This window comes from Haliotis cracherodii, unplaced genomic scaffold, assembly GCF_022045235.1.
Source record: "Haliotis cracherodii isolate W230 unplaced genomic scaffold, xgHalCrac1.p SCAF_32, whole genome shotgun sequence".
Taxonomy (NCBI): domain Eukaryota; kingdom Metazoa; phylum Mollusca; class Gastropoda; order Lepetellida; family Haliotidae; genus Haliotis; species Haliotis cracherodii.
Window position 1 is genome coordinate 2,912,298 of NW_027266289.1, and position 22,320 is coordinate 2,934,617.

Genomic DNA, 22,320 nt, shown 5'->3' on the forward strand with positions numbered 1-22,320 from the left:
AATTGGTGGTATTGTCCCCTTCGAGCCACCAATTTGCGTCAAACAGAGCGCCCTCTACAGGGAAAACCCGCGTGGGAATTCTTCTTCCGGCGAAGACGCGTGTTTGCCGGTGTTTTGAATTTGGCGAGAAGCAATATGTGAATACTCCGTGATGGTTAAGGACTCTATTGGACAACTGTTTTCTAACCGGAACATATCAGACACAAGGATACGGTGAATGTAGTCACCCCGTTGTCTCTTATCACTGTGTTGTTTTGATAACGCCGTCAAAATGGCGGAAATGGGGAACATGTTCGGAAGTGACGGAGAGAGTGGTATGTATACGGTTTTATTATGATACTCAGTGAAATATGCATGTTTATGTTTGCGGGGAAGATGTTTCTCATTTTCTTGAAATTGCTACTTAATAATTGTATATACGTGAAACTGAATTGATCTCTTCTTTTTGCCAGCCAAAAAATTGCTTGTCACCATTTTCAGATTAACAGAGCGTTAGGTTTGTCTTTGTGATGATATAACCAAGTGTTTGGGAAATAATGGAACAGTAATAGTGCAGTGCGCTCAGCACAATGTTGGCAACATGTTGTCAGTTCACTCAATACTCTAGTAGTAGAGCATCCGCTCAGATCAGTAGTTTAATCCCCGGCTGCGTGAAAAGATGGTAGCATGCAACCTCGGGGTATCGCGGTACTTGTCATGTATGCTCAACGGAACAAAGTGCACTCACTAACCTTTATGATTATTTGTGTTCTCTATATCAGATATCATTTATTTCATCAAACAATGCATATTTTACTGATAAAAGTTCATTGTTTACATTAGTAGCTCCGAGTAAACGGTAAAAGCCGGGCCTCACGCTCTGTTTAACAACGGAGAGAACTCCATCGTATCATGGTACAGAGAAAAGTTGTGTATGGAAGTCCAAATTGGACAAAAAGAGGACATAATTCTACCAACCACTTGGTATGATCATGCCAGACATCAGTGATTTGTTTATAAAAAAAAATTGGATGACAATAATTTGTAACAAAATGGAAAAATTTTAAAAGTCAACAATAAATATAAAAAATCACTCCTAGTATGCCAAAAGTATGTATTTATCTTTTGGCTACTGGTGAAGAAAGTATTTCTAAGTTTGGCATTATGGCCCTTATGATCTACGAATAGATTCTGGGCACACAGCCGGAAAAACTGTGCGGACTACGTAACTTCCTTTACCTTATTAGTCACCATGAATATGCAGATGAGCTAGTTCAGGTCGATAGAGAAAGTTTACTTAGGGAACTGCGGGTTATATCGTTGGCCATTGATAGATGGGGGTAAGGCAATATTAAAAATGATGCCAGAAGTAAGTATCAATGCATTAATAACTCCTTACTTACAGCAGACAGAACATTCCGAGGAAACTGAAATTGTTTACGAAGTGAGCACTTCCTGGTTACTGATTTGCATTAATAGACAGCTGCTAAGAGGCGTGTCCCGCGTGAACTACCGGAAATCACAAATGCAGCGATAAGATGAATGCCGCGGTACCACAGGGTCCGAGTATACTTGTTGTTATCCTGCCTGGCCCTTGGAATTAAGGTGCTAACCAAGGACTGGTCAACATGGAGTCAGTATACTATATATCTGAGTACATACTCATGTGCGAGGGACCATCCCTGTGGTCTAGTGGTAGAGCATCCGCCCGTATACCAGGTCAGTGGTTCAATCCCCAGCCGTGTCATACCAAAAGACGTAAAGATATGATACTTACCCTGCGTGGCACTTGGCATTAAGGGGCTTGGTCAGCATGGAGTCAGTATACTGTATCTGAGTGTGGTATTCATTTTAAACTGAGGTATGGTATCTCAGTGGGCTAGCACTATAAAATCGGCACTAGTCTGAAATAGTACAAGCAGCCTCACACGCTCACATGCATGTACGTCGCTAGGTAATGCAATAATCTTGGATGCAAAATTAAATAAACCCTATTTCAACTCAACTCCTGTGCCATGTTACAATTGGCCCTAAACTTGGAACTTGTCCATGTCATACGCATCTTTATTGCTGGGATAGTAAGGCTCAGTAAGTTGGTTGATTGCGCATCATTGTATCCTGAAAGTGAGGATGGTTGCTCATAATGTCAATTACCGGTTTGTCTGGTCCAGACTTGATTTTTAGGGCCATCATCATACAGCCATGGTAGCTTAACCATGTTAACATTCAAACAACAAACAAACCTTCCTAATGTATACCGAACAATAAAGTTTAGGGGGCCATGAATATATTTGGGGATGTTTTCTTGAAATTGTCTGTTCAGCCTTACTATAGAAAAATTATCTCCCAAAATAGTAAAAAAATCCATAAAAATTTATTCGGTAAATATCTTGTTACACTACTGAAAATACATGCTGACTAGGATTTTAGCAAATGTAGTGCCCTGAACGAGGATATATATGTTTGCCTGAATATGTAGCTCATCAAAGGTTCACCTAATTGCTTTAAATATGAGCATTTGGTATAGGTGCCCTGCTGTATCACAAGATTATGTACATACTGTATTCGACGTAATAAGCGCCAGGGCGCTCTCAAAATTAGAAAAAGGGGGCTCTTATCATGCTTATTAGAATATTATTTTGGTGGAAAAACAGTATTGAAAGATAAATTTCGTGGTTTATGCTGACGGCCTGACTGTTTATATATGACAAATATATTTTTCCAGAATTTAATTACCCATAATTAAGGGTGCATATAACACACGAGTGCATATTATACACAAATAAATAAGTCTTGTGTACATTGATCAATCAGAAGGGGTGCTAATTGGGAATGTTCGCTTGCCAATATATGAGCAAGTATCGCCGCGGGCGCTTATTACATTGAATACGGTATTTGTTTTTGCGTTTAACATGTTTAACATGTTTAAGGAGTATGCAAATATTTGAAAATATTTAATAGTCAATTTCACACTGTACTGTCAGACAATCGACAATCAGATGTCCTTATTATCAAACGATGCAGGTTTGAACCCCGCTGGTGAGACATATTTTCCGACAAAATTTGAAATCTGTCACTTGTCTATATATGAAACAATATTTCTGTCTATTCCAAGTGTAAATTAATTGAAATGTTGGTTCTAGATCGATGCTCATGATGTCAATCAATGGATTATCTGGTCCAGATTGATTCTTTACAGACAGCCATCATATAGTTAGAACATTGCTGACTGTGGCCTTAAACAACAAGCAAACAAACAAAGACACTCCCTCACTTTTCTTGTTTTGTTTTATTTTCAAAAGTTTATTTTTACAAAGATTTACCTTTGTTTCCTATCACCAAACATAATACACACTAAGGGATCAGATTGGATAAACTAAATGTTAGTTTCTACTGCTGACTAGGATGTCAACTCACATTGGTGAGTGAGTGAGTGAGTGAGTTGGGGTTTAACACCGCTTTTAACAGTATTCCAGTCATATCGCGGCGTGTCAGCTTAATGTGGGAGGAAAGCCCGAAGTGATGCAGGTCTCAGACGTTTACCACTTCGGTGAAACCCACGAGCACGGGTATGGTGCTGACAAACCTAGAAACATAATCGGGGCGAACCGGGATTCGAACCCACAATCATAGGTTTCTGGCGTGACCAAGGGACAATTACATCAATTTAGCATACCATATTCGACGTAATAAGCGCCCAGGGGGCTGTCAAAATGAAAATATGGTGAGTGCTTATTAGAATATTATGTTGGTAAAATAAATAAACAGACGTGAAAAATTTAGTGGTTTGGCAAACGCAGAAAAACATCGCTCTCAGTATTTTCCCCCTTCAGATATATAAGTCTCTTACAAATAAAACTATGTGCATGCCTGACGTATTAACTTACATATTTACATATTTGTGATAATGTAGCTCCACATTAGTATTAATGATGAGTAAAAATGATAGTCAATGCCATTGTTCCAAGTACCGGTTACCAGCAGGTAAAGATATATAATAAAATATAAACATGCGCTTTGTCTGTTAGTGATTTTAAAATCTCACCTTATATTACTTACCTTTATTTTTCGGTTATAATGATGATATATTTAATGTTTACAACCACTTTGTTTCAGCTACTCATTTGTAAAGTACCTTGAAATATTTTTTCTCAAGACGTATTTTTTGTTATGTTGGCTGTGGTGCTGTCCATGACAGGTCACCATTGATCGATATATCCAGCTTGTGAATGAAAATACTTCAACTACCTACCTGAGATTAATTTATGAACATATTCTGAAGAAAATGTATGCAGATATCCCCAAATTAAATCTTGTTTTTAATAAATCATTGTTTTTAGAAGTATAATAACTTCGCATAACACCACTGCCTAAGGCTAATTTGCATGTCATGTGACCAGACTTTTCTATCGTTTTTAAATATACACTAAAATCAGAACGGACTAATGCCAGATTACATAATTATACAAATATGCACCTAAAACTGCGTTTTGAGGTGCACAACAATATATATTTATGCATCAAAGTGATTGTATTGCTAATTTGCTACCTCTGCATATGGCTTCAATGACAGCACACTATGTAAACAAATAAAAACTAAGCTAATGGAAATAGTTTTTCACGTTTTGAGATATTTTCTTGAAAGTTGACCATGACATATGATATGTTTATCTTGATGTGTAGACTTGTCAAAAGTGAAACAAAATAAAATGGGATCATAGTTGCATTGATAAATATGAGTTGGGGCTGTCGCGGAATGTGGTAATGTCGCCGAAGTTAATGTAAACATTATTGAATGAAATTTTAAATAAAATTAATAAAATAGGTTACAAACATAAGTCCAGATATATAGTCAACACTTAAATAGTGAAACAACATAATTTGTGAAATTCAATGCAGATTTATTGATATTTTATTTCCGATAATGGATCATGACAGCCTGAAACGATACACACAAAAAAGTCTGCGTATTTACACTGGAGATTTTTTCAGGATTTAATTGTTAGTTTGTTGTTTAATGCCGCACTCAGCAATATTCCAGCTATATGACGGCGGTCTGTAAATAATCAAGTCTGGACCAAAGAATCCAGTGATTGTGGCAAGCATAGGTTGCTGAAGGATTGCCCATATTAAAGGTGCATATAACACACGAGTGTGTATTATACACAAATAAATAAGGTTTGTGTTCATTGATTAATCAGTAGGCGTGCTTATTGGGATTGTTCACTTGCCAATGTATTAGCAAATATCGCCGTTGGCACTTATTACGTCGAATATAGTAATTACCTCAATTAAGATAATGGCCTTTTTTGTTTATAATGACCTCATTTTAACATAGTGACCTCAGTTTGACATTACCTGCAGTGACATACAGTTTGACATTACCTGTAGTGACATACAGTTTGACATTACCTGTAGTGACGTACAGTTTGACATTAACTGTAGTGACGTACAGTTTGACATTACCTGTAGTGACATACAGTTTGACATTACCTGTAGTGACGTACAGTTTGACATTACCTGCAGTGACGTACAGAGTTTGACATTACCTGTAGTGACATACAGTTTGACATTACCTGTAGTGACGTACAGTTTGACATTACCTGCAGTGACATACAGAGTTTGACATTACCTGCAGTGACGTACAGTTTGACATTACCTGCAGTGACGTACAGAGTTTGACGTTACCTGCAGTGACGTACAGAGTTTGACATTACCTGTAGTGACATACAGTTTGACATTACCTGTAGTGACATACAGTTTGACATTACCTGTAGTGACATACAGTTTGACATTACATGTAGTGACGTACAGAGTTTGACATTACCTGTAGTGACGTACAGAGGAACTGATTACAAGTGAATTAATGAGAAGTTTGGTGACAAATAGCGGCCCCTGAGAATGCTGAGATAAGTCCTTGATGTTGTTAAAGATGTGGCCATGTTTTCCTGGGTTTCAGACCGAGGATCACAGCATTCTGGTTCGGGCTCTCCGGGCAGTGAACACTCGGGATCCCCCCCAGGGAGTCCAGTTGGTAGCCATGCCAGCAGGTCTGACAGTGGATCGGGGAGCGGGTCTCCAGGCAGTAGCCCAGCAGGTGAGTCCAATCAGTAGTGTCTGCAAGTAGTTAAGGGTGTACATGTGTCTGTAGGTAGTGAATTGTCTACATGTGTCTGCAGGTAGTGAAGGGTGTACATGTGTCTGCCGGTAGTGAAGTGTCTACATGTGTCTGCAGGTAGTGAAGGGTCTGCATGTGTCTGCAGGTAGTGAAGGGTCTACATGTGTCTGTAGGTAGTGAAGAGTCTACATGTGTCTGCAGGTAGTGAAGGGTCTACATGTGTCTGCAGGTAGGGATGTGTCTGCCGGTAGTGAAGGGTCTACATGTGTCTGCAGGTAGTGAAGGGTCTACATGTGTCTGCAGGTAGTTAAGGGTGTACATGTGTCTGTAGGTAGTGAAGTGTCTACATGTGTCTACAGGTAGTGAAGGGTGTACATGTGTCTGCAGGTAGTGAAGGGTGTACATGTGTCTGCAGGTAGGTAAGGGTGTACATGTGTCTGTAGGTAGTGAAGGGTGTACATGTGTCTGCAGGTAGTGAAGGGTCTACATGTGTCTGCAGGTAGTGAAGGGTCTACATGTGTCTGCAGGTAGTGAAGGGTCTACATGTGTCTGCAGGTAGGGATGTGTCTGCCGGTAGTGAAGGGTCTACATGTGTCTGCAGGTAGTGAAGGGTCTACATGTGTCTACAGGTAGTGAAGGTTCTACATGTGTCTGCAGGTAGTTAAGGGTGTACATGTGTCTGTAGGTAGTGAAGTGTCTACATGTGTCTGTAGGTAGTGAAGGGTGTACATGTGTCTACAGGTAGTGAAGGGTGTACATGTGTCTGCAGGTAGTGAAGGGTCTACATGTGTCTACAGGTAGTGAAGGGTCTACATGTGTCTACAGGTAGTGAAGGGTCTACATGTGTCTGCAGGTAGGTAAGGGTGTACATGTGTCTGTAGGTAGTGAAGGGTCTACATGTGTCTGCAGATAGTGAAGGGTCTACATGTGTCTACAGGTAGTGAAGGGTCTACATGTGTCTGCAGGTAGTTAAGGGTGTACATGTGTCTGTAGGTAGTGAAGTGTCTACATGTGTCTACAGGTAGTGAAGGGTGTACATGTGTCTACAGGTAGTGAAGGGTCTACATGTGTCTGCAGGTAGTGAAGGGTCTACATGTGTCTGCAGGTAGGGATGTGTGTGCCGATAGTGAAGGGTCTACATGTGTCTGCAGGTAGGGATGTGTCTACGTGTGTCTGCAGGTAGTGAAGGGTCTACATGTGTCTGCAGGTAGTGAAGGGTCTACATGTGTCTGCAGGTAGTGAAGGGTCTACATGTGTCTACAAGTAGTGAAGGGTCTACATGTGTCTGCAGGTAGTGAAGGGTCTGCATGTGTCTGCAGGTAGTGAAGGGTCTACGTGTGTCTGCAGGTAGTGAAGGGTCTACGTGTGTCTGCAGGTAGTGAAGGGTCTACATGTGTCTGCAGGTAGTGAAGGGTCTGCATGTGTCTACAGGTAGTGAAGGGTCTACGTGTGTCTGCAGGTAGTAGAGACAACAGTCCGGCAGGGAGCAGGTCTGGACGGAGTGGGTCTGGGAGTCCACCAGGGAGTCCAGCTGGCAGCGGAGGCAGTGACTCCAGGAGTGCCCCTGGTAGTCCAGCTGGCAGCAGAGGCAGTGACCAGGGAAGTGCGCCAGGGAGTCCAACAGGTTAGTTAGCAGAATTAGCCTACCGACCTCCAGCTTGTAAATCAGTGTTAATGTTGGATTGGTTGGGTTGTGGACCTTTATGACTAAGAAATGTATCACTAATGGAACTGACCCGTGAAGATTCCGGGGTAGAATAGGTCTTCAGCAACCCATGCTTGCCGTAAAAGGCGACTATGCTCGTCGTAAAAGACGACTAACGGGATCGGGTGGTCGGGCTCGCTGACTTGGTTGTTGAATGTCATCGATCCCAATTGCGTGGATCGATGCTCATGACATCAATCACTGGATTGTCTGGTCGAGACTGGATTATTTTCAGACTGCCGTCATATAGCTAGAATATTGCTGAGTGCGGCGTTAAACAACAAACCAACCAACCACTAATGGAACTCTTCCTGCCTGTTTATGTTGCTTACCAGGGTTTATGTATGTTCCAGGCAGTGGTCCAGGCTCACCTAATGGCAGTGGTGGGAGTCCTGCCGGAAGCGGACCCGGGTCACCTATGGGAAGTGGACCTGGATCGCCTGCGGGAAGCGGACCCGGATCACCTGCAGGAAGTGGACCCGGATCACCTATGGGAAGTGGACCTGGATCTCCTGCAGGAAGTGGACCCGGATCACCTATGGGAAGTGGACCCGGATCTCCTGCAGGAAGTGGACCTGGATCTCCTGCAGGAAGTGGACCTGGATCTCCTGCAGGAAGCGGACCTGGATCGCCTGCGGGAAGCGGACCTGGATCGCCTGCAGGAAGTGGACCTGGATCTCCTGCTGGAAGTGATGGAACTCCTGTAGGATCAGATCATGAAGATGGAAGTGCACCAGGGTCTCCAGTCGGCAGTGGCCAGGGTAGTCATCCAGGAAGCCCCACAAGAAGTGGTTCAGGCAGCCCTGCAGGCAGTCACAGATCAGGCAGCCCTGCAGGCAGTCACAGATCAGGCAGCCCCACAGGCAGTCATAGATCGGGCAGCCCTGCAGGTAGTCATAGATCGGGCAGCCCTGCAGGCAGTCATAGATCGGGCAGCCCTGCAGGCAGTCACAGATCGGGCAGCCCCACAGGCAGTCATAGATCGGGCAGCCCTGCAGGCAGTCACAGATCGGGCAGCCCCACAGGCAGTCATAGATCGGGCAGCCCCACAGGCAGTCATAGATCGGGCAGCCCTGCAGGTAGTCATAGATCAGGCAGCCCTGCAGGTAGTCATAGATCGGGCAGCCCTGCAGGCAGTCATAGATCGGGCAGCCCTGCAGGCAGTCACAGATCGGGCAGCCCTGCAGGCAGTCACAGATCGGGCAGCCCTGCAGGCAGTCACAGGTCAGGCAGCCCTGCAGGTAGTCACAGATCAGGCAGCCCTGCAGGCAGTCACAAATCTGGCAGTCCTACAGGAAGTCACAGATCGGCCAGCCCCGCAGGCAGTCACAGAAGCAGATCAGGCAGTCACAGATCAGGCAGCCCCGCAGGCAGTCACAGATCGGGCAGCCCCGCAGGCAGTCATAGACCAGGCAGTCACAGATCGGGCAGCCCCGCAGGCAGTCACAGATCGGGCAGCCCCGCAGGCAGTCACAGAAGCAGGTCGGGCAGTCCAGTTGGCAGTCACAAATCAAGAACACCCACTGGAAGCAACAAGGCTGAGAGTCCTACTGGTAGCCCTGCCGGTATGTATGGATGTTATATACTCTAATCCCATGTGTATATTTTTCTCATGCAGGTGTATAATAGAATATTTATATGTATTATACATTATATCCTCCAAACCCATGTTTTCACATAATGTCGGTGTTTAATATATATATTATATCCCCCAAACCCATGTCTGTATTTCAGATAATGCAGGTGTTTATACATGCATTATTACCTTTCAACCATGCTCTATATTCAACATAATGTAGGTGTTTAATATAAATATTATATCCTCCAAACCCATGTCTATAGTTGGCAGGATGCAGGTGTGTAATATATGTGTTATATCCTACAAACCTCTGACTATCGGTCACATAATGCTGGTGTGTAATATATGTGTTATATCCTACAAACCTCTGACTATCGGTCACATAATGCTGGTGTGTAATATATGTGTTATATCCTCCAAACCCATGTCTATAGTTCACATAATGCAGGTGTGTAATATATGTGTTATATCCTCCAAACCACGTCTATAGTTCATATGCCATACAAGAAAAACTTGCCGTGTTTTACAGATGGTGAACAGAGAGATAGGAAGAAGGTGAAGGCCATCCTGAGTGACGAGGAGGACATGGAAACCGGGGAAGGGGCTGTGCAGGGTGAGATACAGGGTGTGGGACGGGCTGTGCAGGGTGAGATACAGGGTGTGGGACGGGCCGTGCAGGGTGAGATACAGGGTGTGGGAGGGGCTGTGCAGGGTGAGATACAGGGTGTGGGAGGGACAGTGCAGGGTGAGATACAGGGTGTGGGGGGGGCTGTGCAGGGTGAGATACAGGGTGTGGGACGGGCTGTGAAGGGTGAGATACAGGGTGTGGGAGGGGCTGTGCAGGGTGAGATACAGGGTGTGGGAGGGGCTGTGCAGGGTGAGATACAGGGTGTGGGAGGGGCTGTGCAGGGTGAGATACAGGGTGTGGGAGGGACTGTGCAGGGTCAGATACAGGGTGTGGGAGGGGCTGTGCAGGGTGTGGGAGGGGCTGTGCAGGGTGAGATACATGGTGTGGGAGGGGCTGTGCAGGGTGAGGTACAGGTGTGGGTGGGGCTGTGTAGTGTGTGGGAGGGGCTGTGCAGGGTGTGGGAGGGGCTGTGTAGTGTGTGGGAGGGGCTATGTTAGGTGAGACACAGGGTGTGGGAGGGGCTATGTTGGGTGTGGGAGGGGACGTGCAGTGTGTGGGAGGGGCTATGTAGGGTGAGACACAGTGTGGGAGGGGCTATGTTGGGTGTGGAAGGGGCTGTGTTGGGTGTGATACATGGTGTGGTAGGGGCTGTGTAGGGTGAGATACATGGTGTGGGAGGGGCTGTGCAGGGTGAGATACATGGTGTGGGAGGGGCTGTGCAGGGTGTGGGAGGGGCTGTGCTGGGTGATATACAGGGCAGGGGAGGGGCTGTTTAAGATGAAGTTATAACAATTTTTAATACAAATCCCAAGTAATGTCTAGCAGTGTCCCCCTTCTCCTCACAGCCACAATGGACGACCTGTTTGGTGACGCAGATGACATCAGCTCTGACGAGGAGGAGAAGAAACAGATTGAGGACGGGGATGATGTTCCTCCCAGTGTGAGTTATGCCCCTTTCCTTATGTCATGTTATCTCCCGTTCCTTTATGTTTTTTGGGGGGGCACGTTTGGCCCAGTCGTCTAAGGCGCCGCAAATCTGTGCAGAGTTGTGTCCCTTGGGCACGCCAGAAACCTAAGATTGTGGGTTCGAATCCCGGTTCGCCCCGATTATGTTTCTAGGTTTGTCAGCACCATACATGTGCTCGTGGGTTTCACCGAAGTGGTAAACGTCTGAGACCTGCATCACTGCGGGCTTTCCTCCCACATTTAGCTGACACGCCGCGATATAACTGCAATACTGTTAAAGCGGCGTTAAACCCAACTCACTCACTCACCTTTATGTTGTGTTGTGAGTTATGCCCCTTTTGTTTATTTCATGGTGTGAGATGTGCCCCTTTCCTTATGTCATGGTGTGAGTTATGTCCCTTTCCTTAATGCCATGGTGTGAGTTCTGCATCTTTCATCATGTCATAGTGTGGGATATGCCCCTTTCCCTGTCATGGTGTGAGATATCTCACTTTTTGTGTCATGGTATGGGTTCTGCCCCTTTCCCTATGTCATGGGGTGAGCTTCTCCATTTCCTTATTAAAAAGACGTTAAAAGATGGTATTTGTTGTTACCCTGTCTGGCGCTCGATATTAAGGGGCTAAAACAAGGACTGGTCGGCTTGGAGTCAGTATACTGTGTCTGAGTGGGGTATTCATGTTAAACTGCGGCATGGTATCTCAGTGAGCTAGCACTGTAAATCAGCATCAGTCCGGACTAGTACAAGCAGCCACATACAAGTGCATACACGTCGCTATATAAGTGCAATAATCTTGGACGTTAAACCCAATATCAACTCACCTCACCTTTTCTTATTAGTTTTTTCCCTTTCGTTTATGTCATGGTGTGAGTTATGCCCCTTTCCTTATGCCATGGTGTGAGAAATGCCCCTTTCCTCAAGTCATAGAGTGAGTTATCTCCCTTTTTGTGTCATTGTGTGAGTTATCTCCCTTTCCTTATGTCATGGTGCAAGCTATGCTCCTTTCCTTATGCCATGATGTGAGAAATGCCCCTTTCCTTATGTCATGGAGTGAGATATCTCCCTTTTTGTGGCATGGTTCCTTATGTAACTGAGTAAGTTATCTCCCTTCCCTTCATATCCTTCCCAGCGCGTGACACCAGTGTGGGCGCGGCCATTACAAGAATCTTGAGATTTGCCCTCTAACCCCAAATGTAGTAATGTTTATTCTTTTTTTTATGTCTTTGGGGACGCCATCATAACTGACCATGTTTTCCAGATAAATTTACTTTTTTGTTTTAATAATCAGATTGGTTCAAGATTGCAGACTAACGGAAAATCAACCAACTTCTCCCTTACATTCTTACTATATCAATTAAAGATGATAGTTTTAATGAAATAGAAATTCAAATTGACAAAAATAAAAAGTAATTTAGCAGCGGTAAGTGTATTCGGCGTCACGACAGTCGTCACTTGTTTGTAAACATAATGGTCATTCGGTTGCGAGTTAACTACAAACATGGTTTGGGCCTCCTGTCACAGTGGGGAGTTTTGACTGGTGGCAGCGATAGTATAGAGAGCTCCGCGAATGGATTATCGCTGTGAGGAGCTTGCATATCATATATTGAGTTATCTCCCTTTTTTGTGTCATGGTGTGAGTAATGCCCCTTCCCTTATCTCATGGCAAGCTCCTTACAGCGGTATCCCTTTCGCAGAGCTCTCTATACTATTGCTGCCACCAGTCAAAATTCCCCACAATGATGAATGACCACAACCATGCTCGCAATGGTCTGACCGTTATGTTTACAAAAAAGTGGCGACTGCCGTGACACTGAATACACTTACCCCTGCTAAATTAGTTTCCTTGTTTGTCAAGTTGAATTACTGTTTCATTACATCTATCATGTAATTGATGTAGTAAGAATGTAAGGGAGAAGTTGGTTGATTGCAATCTCGAACTTTTTCAAAATGAACTATGATGGCATTCCCAAAGACATAAACAAAAGTATGAACGTGACTACATTTGGGGTTAGAGGGCAAATTTCATGATTCTTGTAATGGTTGCGCCAACACTGGTGGAAGCGATGTTACCAAGTGTGTAACGAAGGTGTCACACGCTGGGAAGGAGCTTGATGTCATAGTGTGAGTTATCTCCCTTTTTGGTGTCATGATGTGAGTTATGTCCCTTTCATTATGTCATGGGGGCGGTCGGGTAGCCTAGTGGATAAAGCGTTCGCCTGTCGTGCGGAAGCCCGGGTTTGATTCCCGACATGGGTACAATGTTTGAAGCACCATGGTGTGTGGTGTCCACAGATATTGCTGGAATATTGCTAAAAGCGGCATACCTCACTCACTCATTATGTCATGGTTTGAGATATGCCCCTTTCATTATCATGGTGTGATATCTCACTTTTATGTGTGATGGTGTGAGTTATCTCTTTTCCTTTATGTCATGGAGTGAGTTATCTCTTTTCCTTTATGTCATGGAGTGAGTTATCTCTTTTCCTTTATGTCATGGAGTGAGTTATCTCTTTTCCAGTATGTCATGGTGTGAGTTATCTCTTTTCCTTTATGTCATGGAGTGACTTATCTCTTTTCCTTTATGTCATGGAGTGACTTATCTCTTTTCCTTCATGTCATGGAGTGAGTTATCTCTTTTCCTTTATGTCATGGTGTGAGTTATCTCTTTTCCTTTATGTCATGAAGTGACTTATCTCTTTTCCTTTATGTCATGGTGTGAGTTATCTCTTTTCCTTTATGTCATGGAGTGAGTTATCTCTTTTCCTTTATGTCATGGAGTGAGTTATCTCTTTTCCTTTATTACTTGCCCGTGAAGAGATCACCCATTTCATAAACATACAGCTGTATTACACATTGTGTAATACCAAAACGTGTGCTTATGTACTCTCGGAACATGTTTCATGAACAAATATTGAAAGCTCTCAACATCCCTTGGCTTATTCAACTACATTGCGTATGGAGTTGATAGATCACTGAGAGGAGCTAATGCACACTCAATGACCCCAGCAACCTTGTTGCTAGGCTGATGTCACATAGCATTGTTTCGCAGATGGATCTTGCAACAAAATTCCACAATTTAAGTCATGGGATATTGTGACGTGATTGTAAACTTTGAGGTGCAAGTCCTGTTCCACAAGGCGATCGTATTGTAGCGCAACGACAGTAGTTAAAGTATGTGAGTTGCGATTAGCCCTATGATAGTTTTTTGGAACGGACGCCTGAATTCTAAAGGTGGACTGTTGTATGGTATTAAATTCATACGTTTCAACTTTTGACGTGTTTGAAGTATTATTCTGTTAAACTCAATTGGACTATGTCGTGGATCGTGTAGGTGTCAGCCTATTCATACTCAACGGTAAAATTCTTAAAACATTATAAATGGCAAGTTATAAATAAAATACTAAACTCACTCCCGTGTAAAACCAATTTTATGAAACTTGTGAATAGTTGTGGTATCTAACTCGCTTTCGCTCGTCAGATACCACAACTATTCACTCGTTTCATAAAATTGGTATTACACAGGAGCTTGTTTAGTATTCTATATTTATGTCATGGTGTGAGTTATCTCCCTTTCCTCATGTCATGGTGTGAGTTATCTCCCTTTCCTCATGTCATGGTGTGAGTTATCTCCCTTTCCTCATGTCATGGTGTGAGTTATCTCCCTTTCCTCATGTCATGGTGTGAGTTATCTCCCTTTCCTCATGTCATGGTGTGAGTTATCTCCCTTTCCTCATGTCATGGTGTGAGTTATCTCCCTTTCCTCATGTCATGGTGTGAGTTATCTCCCTTTCCTCATGTCATGGTGTGAGCTATACCCCCTTCATTTATGTCATGGAGTTAGCTGCCTTTGCTTTATGTTATGCAAACTCCTCGCATGGATAACACATTCTCAGAGCTCTCTATTCTATCACTGCCACCAGTCAAAGCTGATAAGTGGCCACAACCATACAACCGAGTTGAACTTGCAACGGACTGACCGTTATGATTGATGACTGTCGTGATGCCAAAAACTCTCACCCCGGCTTAATTATTTTCTTTGTTTGGCAATTTGAATTTCTGTTTCATTACAACTATCATGTAATTGATATAGGAAGAATGTATTGGGGAAGCTGGTTGATTTTCCGTTCGTCTGCAATCTGAAACCAATCTTGGGGGCCCAGTCGTCTAAGGTGCTGCGATTCGCTGTGCAGAGTTGCCTCCCTTATGAGTTGTGCCCCTTTATTTTATGTCATGGTATGAGTTGTGTCCCTTTGTTTTATGTCATGGTATGAGTTTTGCCCCTTTATTTTGTGTCATGGTATGAGTTGTGCCCCTTTATTTTTGTATGTCATGGTATGAGTTGTGCCCCTTTATTTTATGTCATGGTATGAGTTGTGTCCCTTTGTTTTATGTCATGGTATGAGTTTTGCCCCTTTATTTTGTGTCATGGTATGAGTTGTGCCCCTTTATTTTTGTATGTCATGGTATGAGTTGTGCCCCTTTATTTTATGTCATAGTGTGTGTGATACCCCTGTTTAGCATGTCATAGTGTGAATTATTTCTTTTCATTAGCCCAGCCATGTGTTGCATCTTGTCTTTGTTTGTACATGCCAGTCATCTGTAGGATCCTTGTTTGCAGATGCCAGTCATTGAGGACGATGATGAAGAGAAGGAGGAAGAACCACCGGAGACGAGGATCGAGGTGGAGATACCAAAGATTACCACTAACCTGGGGAAGGCTCTACACTATGTGAAGCTGCCCAACTTCCTCAGTGTGGAGACAAGGTACTGACACTCAGACATAGGTGTGAGAGGGGTGCTGTAATATTGCACTGATAAGGTAGGAGGTTACACTGTGGACTGAGTCGCATCACTGTCCTGTTGCCAGGGCAACAGTTGGGACAGGAGGTGTGGGCTACTCTGTCCTGTTGCCAGGACAACAGGTGGGACAGGAGGCGTGGGTTACTATATCCTGTTGCCAGGACAACAGGCGGGGGCAGGAGGCGTGGGTTACTCTATCGTGTTGCCGGGACAACAGGCGGGGGCAGGAGGCGTGGGTTACTCTATCCTGTTGCCAGGACAACAGGTGGGGGCAGGAGGTGTGGGTTACTCTATCCTGTTGCCAGGACAACAGGCGGGGGCAGGAGGCGTGGGTTACTCTATCCTGTTGCCAGGACAACAGGCGGGGGCAGGAGGCGTGGGTTACTCTATCCTGTTGCCAGGACAACAGGTGGAGGCAGGAGGTGTGGGTTACTCTGTCCTGTTGCCAGGACAACAAGTGAGGGCAGGAGGTGTGGGTTACTCTATCCTATTGCCAGGACAACAGGTGGAGGCAGGAGGTGTGGGTTACACTGTCCTGTTGCCAGGACAACAAGTGAGGGCAGGAGGTGTGGGTTACTCTATCCTATTGCCAGGACAACAGGCGGGGGCAGGAGGCGTGGGTTACTCTATCCTGTTGCCAGGACAACAGGTGGAGGCAGGAGGTGTGGGTTACTCTGTCCTGTTGCCAGGACAACAAGTGAGGGCAGGAGGTGTGGGTTACTCTATCCTATTGCCAGGACAACAGGTGGAGGCAGGAGGTGTGGGTTACTCTGTCCTGTTGCCAGGACAACAAGTGAGGGCAGGAGGTGTGGGTTACTCTATCCTATTGCCAGGACAACAGGCGGGGGCAGGAGGCGTGGGTTACTCTATCCTGTTGCCAGGACAACAGGTGGAGGCAGGAGGTGTGGGTTACTCTATCCTATTGCCAGGACAACAAGTGAGGGCAGGAGGTGTGGGTTACTCTATCCTATTACCAGGACAACAGGCGGGGGCAGGAGGCGTGGGTTACTCTATCCTGTTGCCAGGACAACAGGTGGAGGCAGGAGGTGTGGGTTACTCTGTCCTGTTGCCAGGACAACAAGTGAGGGCAGGAGGTGTGGGTTACTCTATCCTATTGCCAGGACAACAGGTGGAGGCAGGAGGTGTGGGTTACTCTGTCCTGTTGCCGGGACAACAGGCAGGGGCAGGAGTTGCGGGTTACACTGTGGACTGAGTCCTATCACTGTCCTGTTGCCAGGACAACAGGTAGGGCTTGTGTGGGTTACACTGTGGACTGAGTCTAACACTGTCCTGTTTCAGGCCCTTTGACCCAGTTACCTATGAGGATGAGATTGATGAGGATGAGGTGCTGGATGAGGAAGGTCGCACGAGGATGAAGCTGAAAGTTAGTTGACATCTGATCACATTTGTGGCTGTAGGGAAGAGGGTATCAAATATTGATTCTGCAAATTACAGGGTTCCTCCTTACGCAGTTTAAAACTTTGTACGTGGAAAAACTTTGTGTGACACTGTGTGTTGTAGGTGGAGAACACAATGAGATGGCGGACTTTGAAGGATGAGGATGGGAATGATCGCAAGGACGATTTTGACAACCCGGTCCGAGAGAGCAATGCCCGGATTGTGAAGTGGTCAGATGGCAGGTGAGTCTAACACAGTTCTCTCCCTTGTGTAGGCTCAGCTTGTCTATTGAGGATCCACAATGTGGGACTTGCCTGCTCAGCTTGTCTATTGAGGATCCACAAAGTGAGACTTGCCTGTTCAGTTTGTCTATTGAGGATCCACAAAGTGAGACTTGCTCATGATGATGTCTGAAAGTGGGGAAGTAAACTTTTGAGTCCGTGATCGTCAGTGTGTCACTGAATTGAGGCGTACATTTTGTATTCTCTGTGTCTGTTTCAGCATGTCGCTGCATCTCGGGGATGAAGTCTTTGATGTGTACTCAATGCCCATCAGCTCGGACTTCAACCACTTGTTTGTCAGACAGGGCACTGGTCTACAAGGACAGTCTGTCTTCAAAACTAAACTGTCATTCAGGTGAGGGATTCTGATTACACACATTATTCTTGTCTCACTTCATTATTACAGGGAAAATATACAAGCTATATGACGGCGACCTGTAAAAAATCAACTCTGGACCAGACTACCGCCGTGATATTGCTGGAATATTGCTAAAAGCGGCGTAAAACCATACTCACTCACTCACTCACTCACTCACTCACTGGACCAGACTGTACTGTGATGGACGTCATGAGTACTGATCTACATAACTGGGAGGCTCCATCATGTTTTAGTCAAGTCACTGAATCTGACCACCTGATCCATTTTGTCTCTTACAATAAACAATGGATGCTGGAAACCTATATTCTTACGCAGAATCCCACGGGTTTGGTCCAATTTAGGAATAGGATTTAAATGTTAGGAAATGTTGGATGAATCAAATTAGTTTCCTATCAGTTAAGATGAACATTTAATTAATTCGTCACTATTCATAGTTATGTCAAATGTGAAGGCCACTTTGAATGTCATTCATATTCAGTCTTGAAATGACCCACAATAAGTTTCATTCGGAAAGTATTGTCAGTATATTAAGGAGACTTCATATTTGTAACACTTCTTAAGCTTCTGTTTCAAAGTTGTACTGCGTTGGGCATGCATGTTCCCAAATCAGAAAAATAATAATAATAAAGGCAACAAAATGAATTCCATAATCATAATCTAAGATTCTGATTATACCATGAGCATGTTTTTATGAATCATTGTCAACAAGTGATGATTCAGATACCAGTTGTTTGCCAAAATGTGAGCGCATCCTGCTCCACAAGTGTCACCTGTCACAAACACATGCAAAGGCATGCAAATCATGGTACAGGGTAAATGAAGTTCCTTAAATTGAGCTCTGCATAACATGCTCATGATATAGTTGGAAATGTACAATGGACTCTGCTTTTCAACAGAGATTTCTTATGATTATGGAAATAAATGTATTTTGATGCATTTAGTTATAACTGTACTATTAATGTAGGTAGTTTCCCCCATTACTGACCACTTTTTCCTGTTCAGGCCTCACTCAACCGAGTCGTTCACTCACCGAAAGATGACCATGTCCCTCGCTGACCGCTCCACCAAAGCCCAGAAGGTCAAGGTCTTACCAATAGCAGGTCATGACCCTGATGCTCACAGGTCAGAGATGATCAAGGTGAGATAACTCTTCCTGTAATCTGAGGCTTACCTTGGTTCATGCACACAGGTCAGAGATGATCAAGGTGAGATAACTCTTCCTGTAATCTGAGGCTTACCTTGGTTCATGCACACAGGTCAGAAATGATCAAGGTGAGATAACTCATCCTGTAATCTGAGGCTTACCTTGGTTCACGTACACAGATCAGAGATGATCAAGGTGAGATAACTCATCCTGTAATCTGAGGCTTACCTTGGTTCATGCATACAGGTCAGAGATGATCAAGGTGAGATAACTCCTCCTGTAGTCTGGGGTTTACCTTGATTTATGCATACAGGTCAGAGATGATCAAGGTGAGATAACTCCTGTAATCTGAGGCTTACCTTGGTTCATGCATACAGGTCAGAAATGATCAAGGTGAGATAACTCCTCCTGTAGTCTGGGGTTTACCTTGATTTATGCATACAGTGGACGCTGTCTAAACCAGCTTAATGGGGGACCTGCATGAAATGCCTGTTTTGACAGAGTGGTGTTCCACACAGATGGGGTTAAGAGTCCACTGTATTGTATTGCCATGCTTACCATTACGTTTCTTGTACTATGTATGAACAATCTTCAGTCTGTTTACGCTTATCATTTATTCATGAGTATTGTTCCTGTTATTATATCTTGCCAGCATTCATCATTGAATGTGTTGGAAGACACATTACCTGTTATTGTAGATTGCCTCAGAACCTCAATAAATAGACAGCTCTGTATAGATGCTATGTGTTATCTGTTACAGAAAGAGGAGGAACGACTGAGAGCCTCCATACGTAGAGAGAGTCAACAGCGCAGGATACGAGAGCGGAGTCATGCACGGGGTTTGACGTCATCGTATCTGGAGGGAGGTGACGACGACGATGAGGATGAAGATGGAGAGATGATCTCACTGTCAGCCATCAAGAAGCAGTACAAGCAGGGCATCAGAAGAGGTCGGTGTTGCCATGCTTACAGAGAAAGGGTTGCCTTGGTTATAGAGTTGCGTGTAGAAAAATCGTGTGTTACCATTGTATATATCAGGCAGTCAGTCAAGTCACTGAGTCTGATCTATTTTGTTCCTTCACATGAGAAGCCTACAGAACCATTTCCTTCCAGGTATACCTGTCAGCTCTCTTAGTTGGCATATGTGGCTGTTTGTTTGTTTGTTGTTTAACGCCACACTCAGCAATATTCCAGCTATATGACAACGATCTGTAAATGATTGAGTCTGGACAAGACAATCCAGTGATTGATATCATGAGCATCGATCTACGCATTTGGGATATGACATGCATCAACCAAGTCAGCGAGCCTGACCACCCGATTCCGTTAGTCGTCTGTTACGACAAGCGTAGTCACCTTTTATGGCAAGCAAGGGTTGCTAAAGAGTTATTATACCCGTCTCTTCATTGGTCGCATAGGTGCATGTGTTACCATGGTACAGTATTGTTTACCAGGAGGTTTGAATGTCTGTTGGTCTCTTAGACAGAAGTTTGTAATACTGGATCCAGTGTGTATAGGTTGTCTTTTCATGGTGACTGGACAGTGAGTTGTATTTACACTGCTATGCTCTACTTCAGACCGGCAGAACATCTACTCATCAGACAGTGATGATGCGTACGACTCAGATCACCGTAGTGGGAAGAAGGGCAAGGCCAGGATCGTGGAGAGTGACGAGGTGAGCAACGTACCCACGCATGCACAAGTCTTGAAACATGCAAAAGTCTTGATTACGACACCAAACTGAATTTGAAAACTTCCTCAAATCATGCTTTTCTAACTGTTATTTTCCTTTAAGAAAGGTTGGTTGGTTTGTTGTTTTACGCCGCACACACACACACGCCTATAGAAGTTCAGCTGCAAGGATTACACACAGACTTTATATGTGTGACTGTACTGTTTAGTATTGTATAATGATTCACACACACCTGTAGATATTTAACTCATTCAGATACATGAAGCAGTTTGTGTCAGTGCGGATGAAACATGCAAAAGTCTTGATTACGACACCAAACTGAATTTGACAACTTCCTCAAATCATGCTTTTCTAACTGTTATTTTCCTTTAAGAAAGGTTGGTTGGTTTGTTGTTTTACGCAGCACTCAGCAATATTCCAGCTATATGACGGCCCTACGTAAGGCCCATGATGCAATTGTACAAAGTCATCTTAGCACTAAGGCAATTACTCCCATACCTTATCATAGACTTACAGCAGTCGCAGCGCTGAGGTTGTTTTGTACAAGGGCACTTAGTTACATTGCCCTAGTTGTCAACATGTGTTGTTACAGCTGGGTGCCTGTGACTTGACGTGAGTGTTGTTATTGCCCAAATGATGTCTGGTTGTTCTCTCTGCGTGTGGTTGTATTGTCTGTCATTCCACCTGATTCTGTTGTTCCAGGACGACTCGGGATCCGACACTGGCCCCAAGAAGAAGAAGGCTCGCATTGTGGATAGTGACGATGAAGAGGACGGGGGTGGGGGATCTATGTCGGAGGGGGTTGAGGAAGAAGGGAAGGGGGGAGGGGATGTTGATGTAGAGAGTGACTGAGACAGGGTGGGGATCTGTGTCAGAGGGGTGGGGGATCCGTGTCGGAGGGGTGGGGAAGGGGGAAGGGATGTTGATGTGGAGAGTGACTGAGATAGCTTGGGGATCTGTGTCAGGGGGATGTTGATGGAGAGATCATGATTCCTCTTTAATTAGAGGGAAAGAACATTTGCCATGTGAACTGTATATTATGTCTAAAATAAATTTTTGCGTATAAAACTGGACATGTATTTGTATTCATTTGTAGAATGAATGAATCACTTCAGGTTTAAGGCTACATTCGGCCACATGGCAACCTGTGTCTCCCTGATGAATGACAACCTGTAACTCCCTGATGAATGGCAACCTGTGTCTCCCTGATGAATGACAACCTGTGTCTCCCTGATGAATGGCAACCTGTGTCTCCCTGATGAATGAAAACCTGTGTCTCCCTGATGAATGGCAACCTGTGTCTCCCTGATGAATGACAACCTGTGTCTCCCTGATGAATGACAACCCACTTGCCAACACATGTCTCCCTGATGAATGACAACTCACTTGCCAGCATGTGTCTCCCTGATGAATGACAACTCACTTGCCAGCATGTGTCTCCCTGATGAATGACAACTCACTTGCCAGCGTGTGTCTCCCTGATGAATGACAACCTGTGTCTCCCTGATGAATGACAACCTGTGTCTCCCTGATGAATGGCAACCTGTGTCTCCCTGATGAATGACAACCTGTGTCTCCCTGATGAATGGCAACCTGTGTCTCCCTGATGAATGACAACCTGTGTCTCCCTGATGAATGACAACCTGTGTCTC

General features: G+C 44.5%; 1 protein-coding gene across 1 annotated transcript; it reads left to right on the top strand.

Annotated features, from left to right (window-relative positions):
- The first annotated feature begins 56 nt into the window (after window positions 1-56).
- On the top strand, window positions 57-21,520 carry LOC139477273 (RNA polymerase-associated protein LEO1-like). The gene is made up of 14 exons (XM_071259821.1): window positions 57-314; window positions 5,939-6,076; window positions 7,557-7,721; window positions 8,156-9,367; window positions 9,911-9,994; window positions 10,855-10,949; window positions 15,592-15,737; window positions 17,073-17,157; window positions 17,295-17,413; window positions 17,673-17,807; window positions 18,834-18,969; window positions 19,736-19,925; window positions 20,553-20,659; window positions 21,371-21,520. The coding sequence occupies exons 1-14, from the start codon at window positions 272-274 to the stop codon at window positions 21,518-21,520; spliced, it is 2,805 nt and encodes a 934-aa protein (XP_071115922.1). The 5' UTR covers window positions 57-271.
- The last annotated feature ends 800 nt before the right edge of the window (window positions 21,521-22,320 follow it).

Coding starts and splice junctions, on each gene's coding strand:
- LOC139477273 (XM_071259821.1), top strand. CDS start 272: ATGGCGGAAATGGGGAACATGTTCGGAAGTGACGGAGAGAGTG. Junction 6,077..7,556: donor TCCAGGCAGTAGCCCAGCAG/GTGAGTCCAATC, acceptor GTGTGTCTGCAG/GTAGTAGAGACAACAGTCCG. Junction 17,158..17,294: donor GCACGAGGATGAAGCTGAAA/GTTAGTTGACAT, acceptor TGTGTGTTGTAG/GTGGAGAACACAATGAGATG.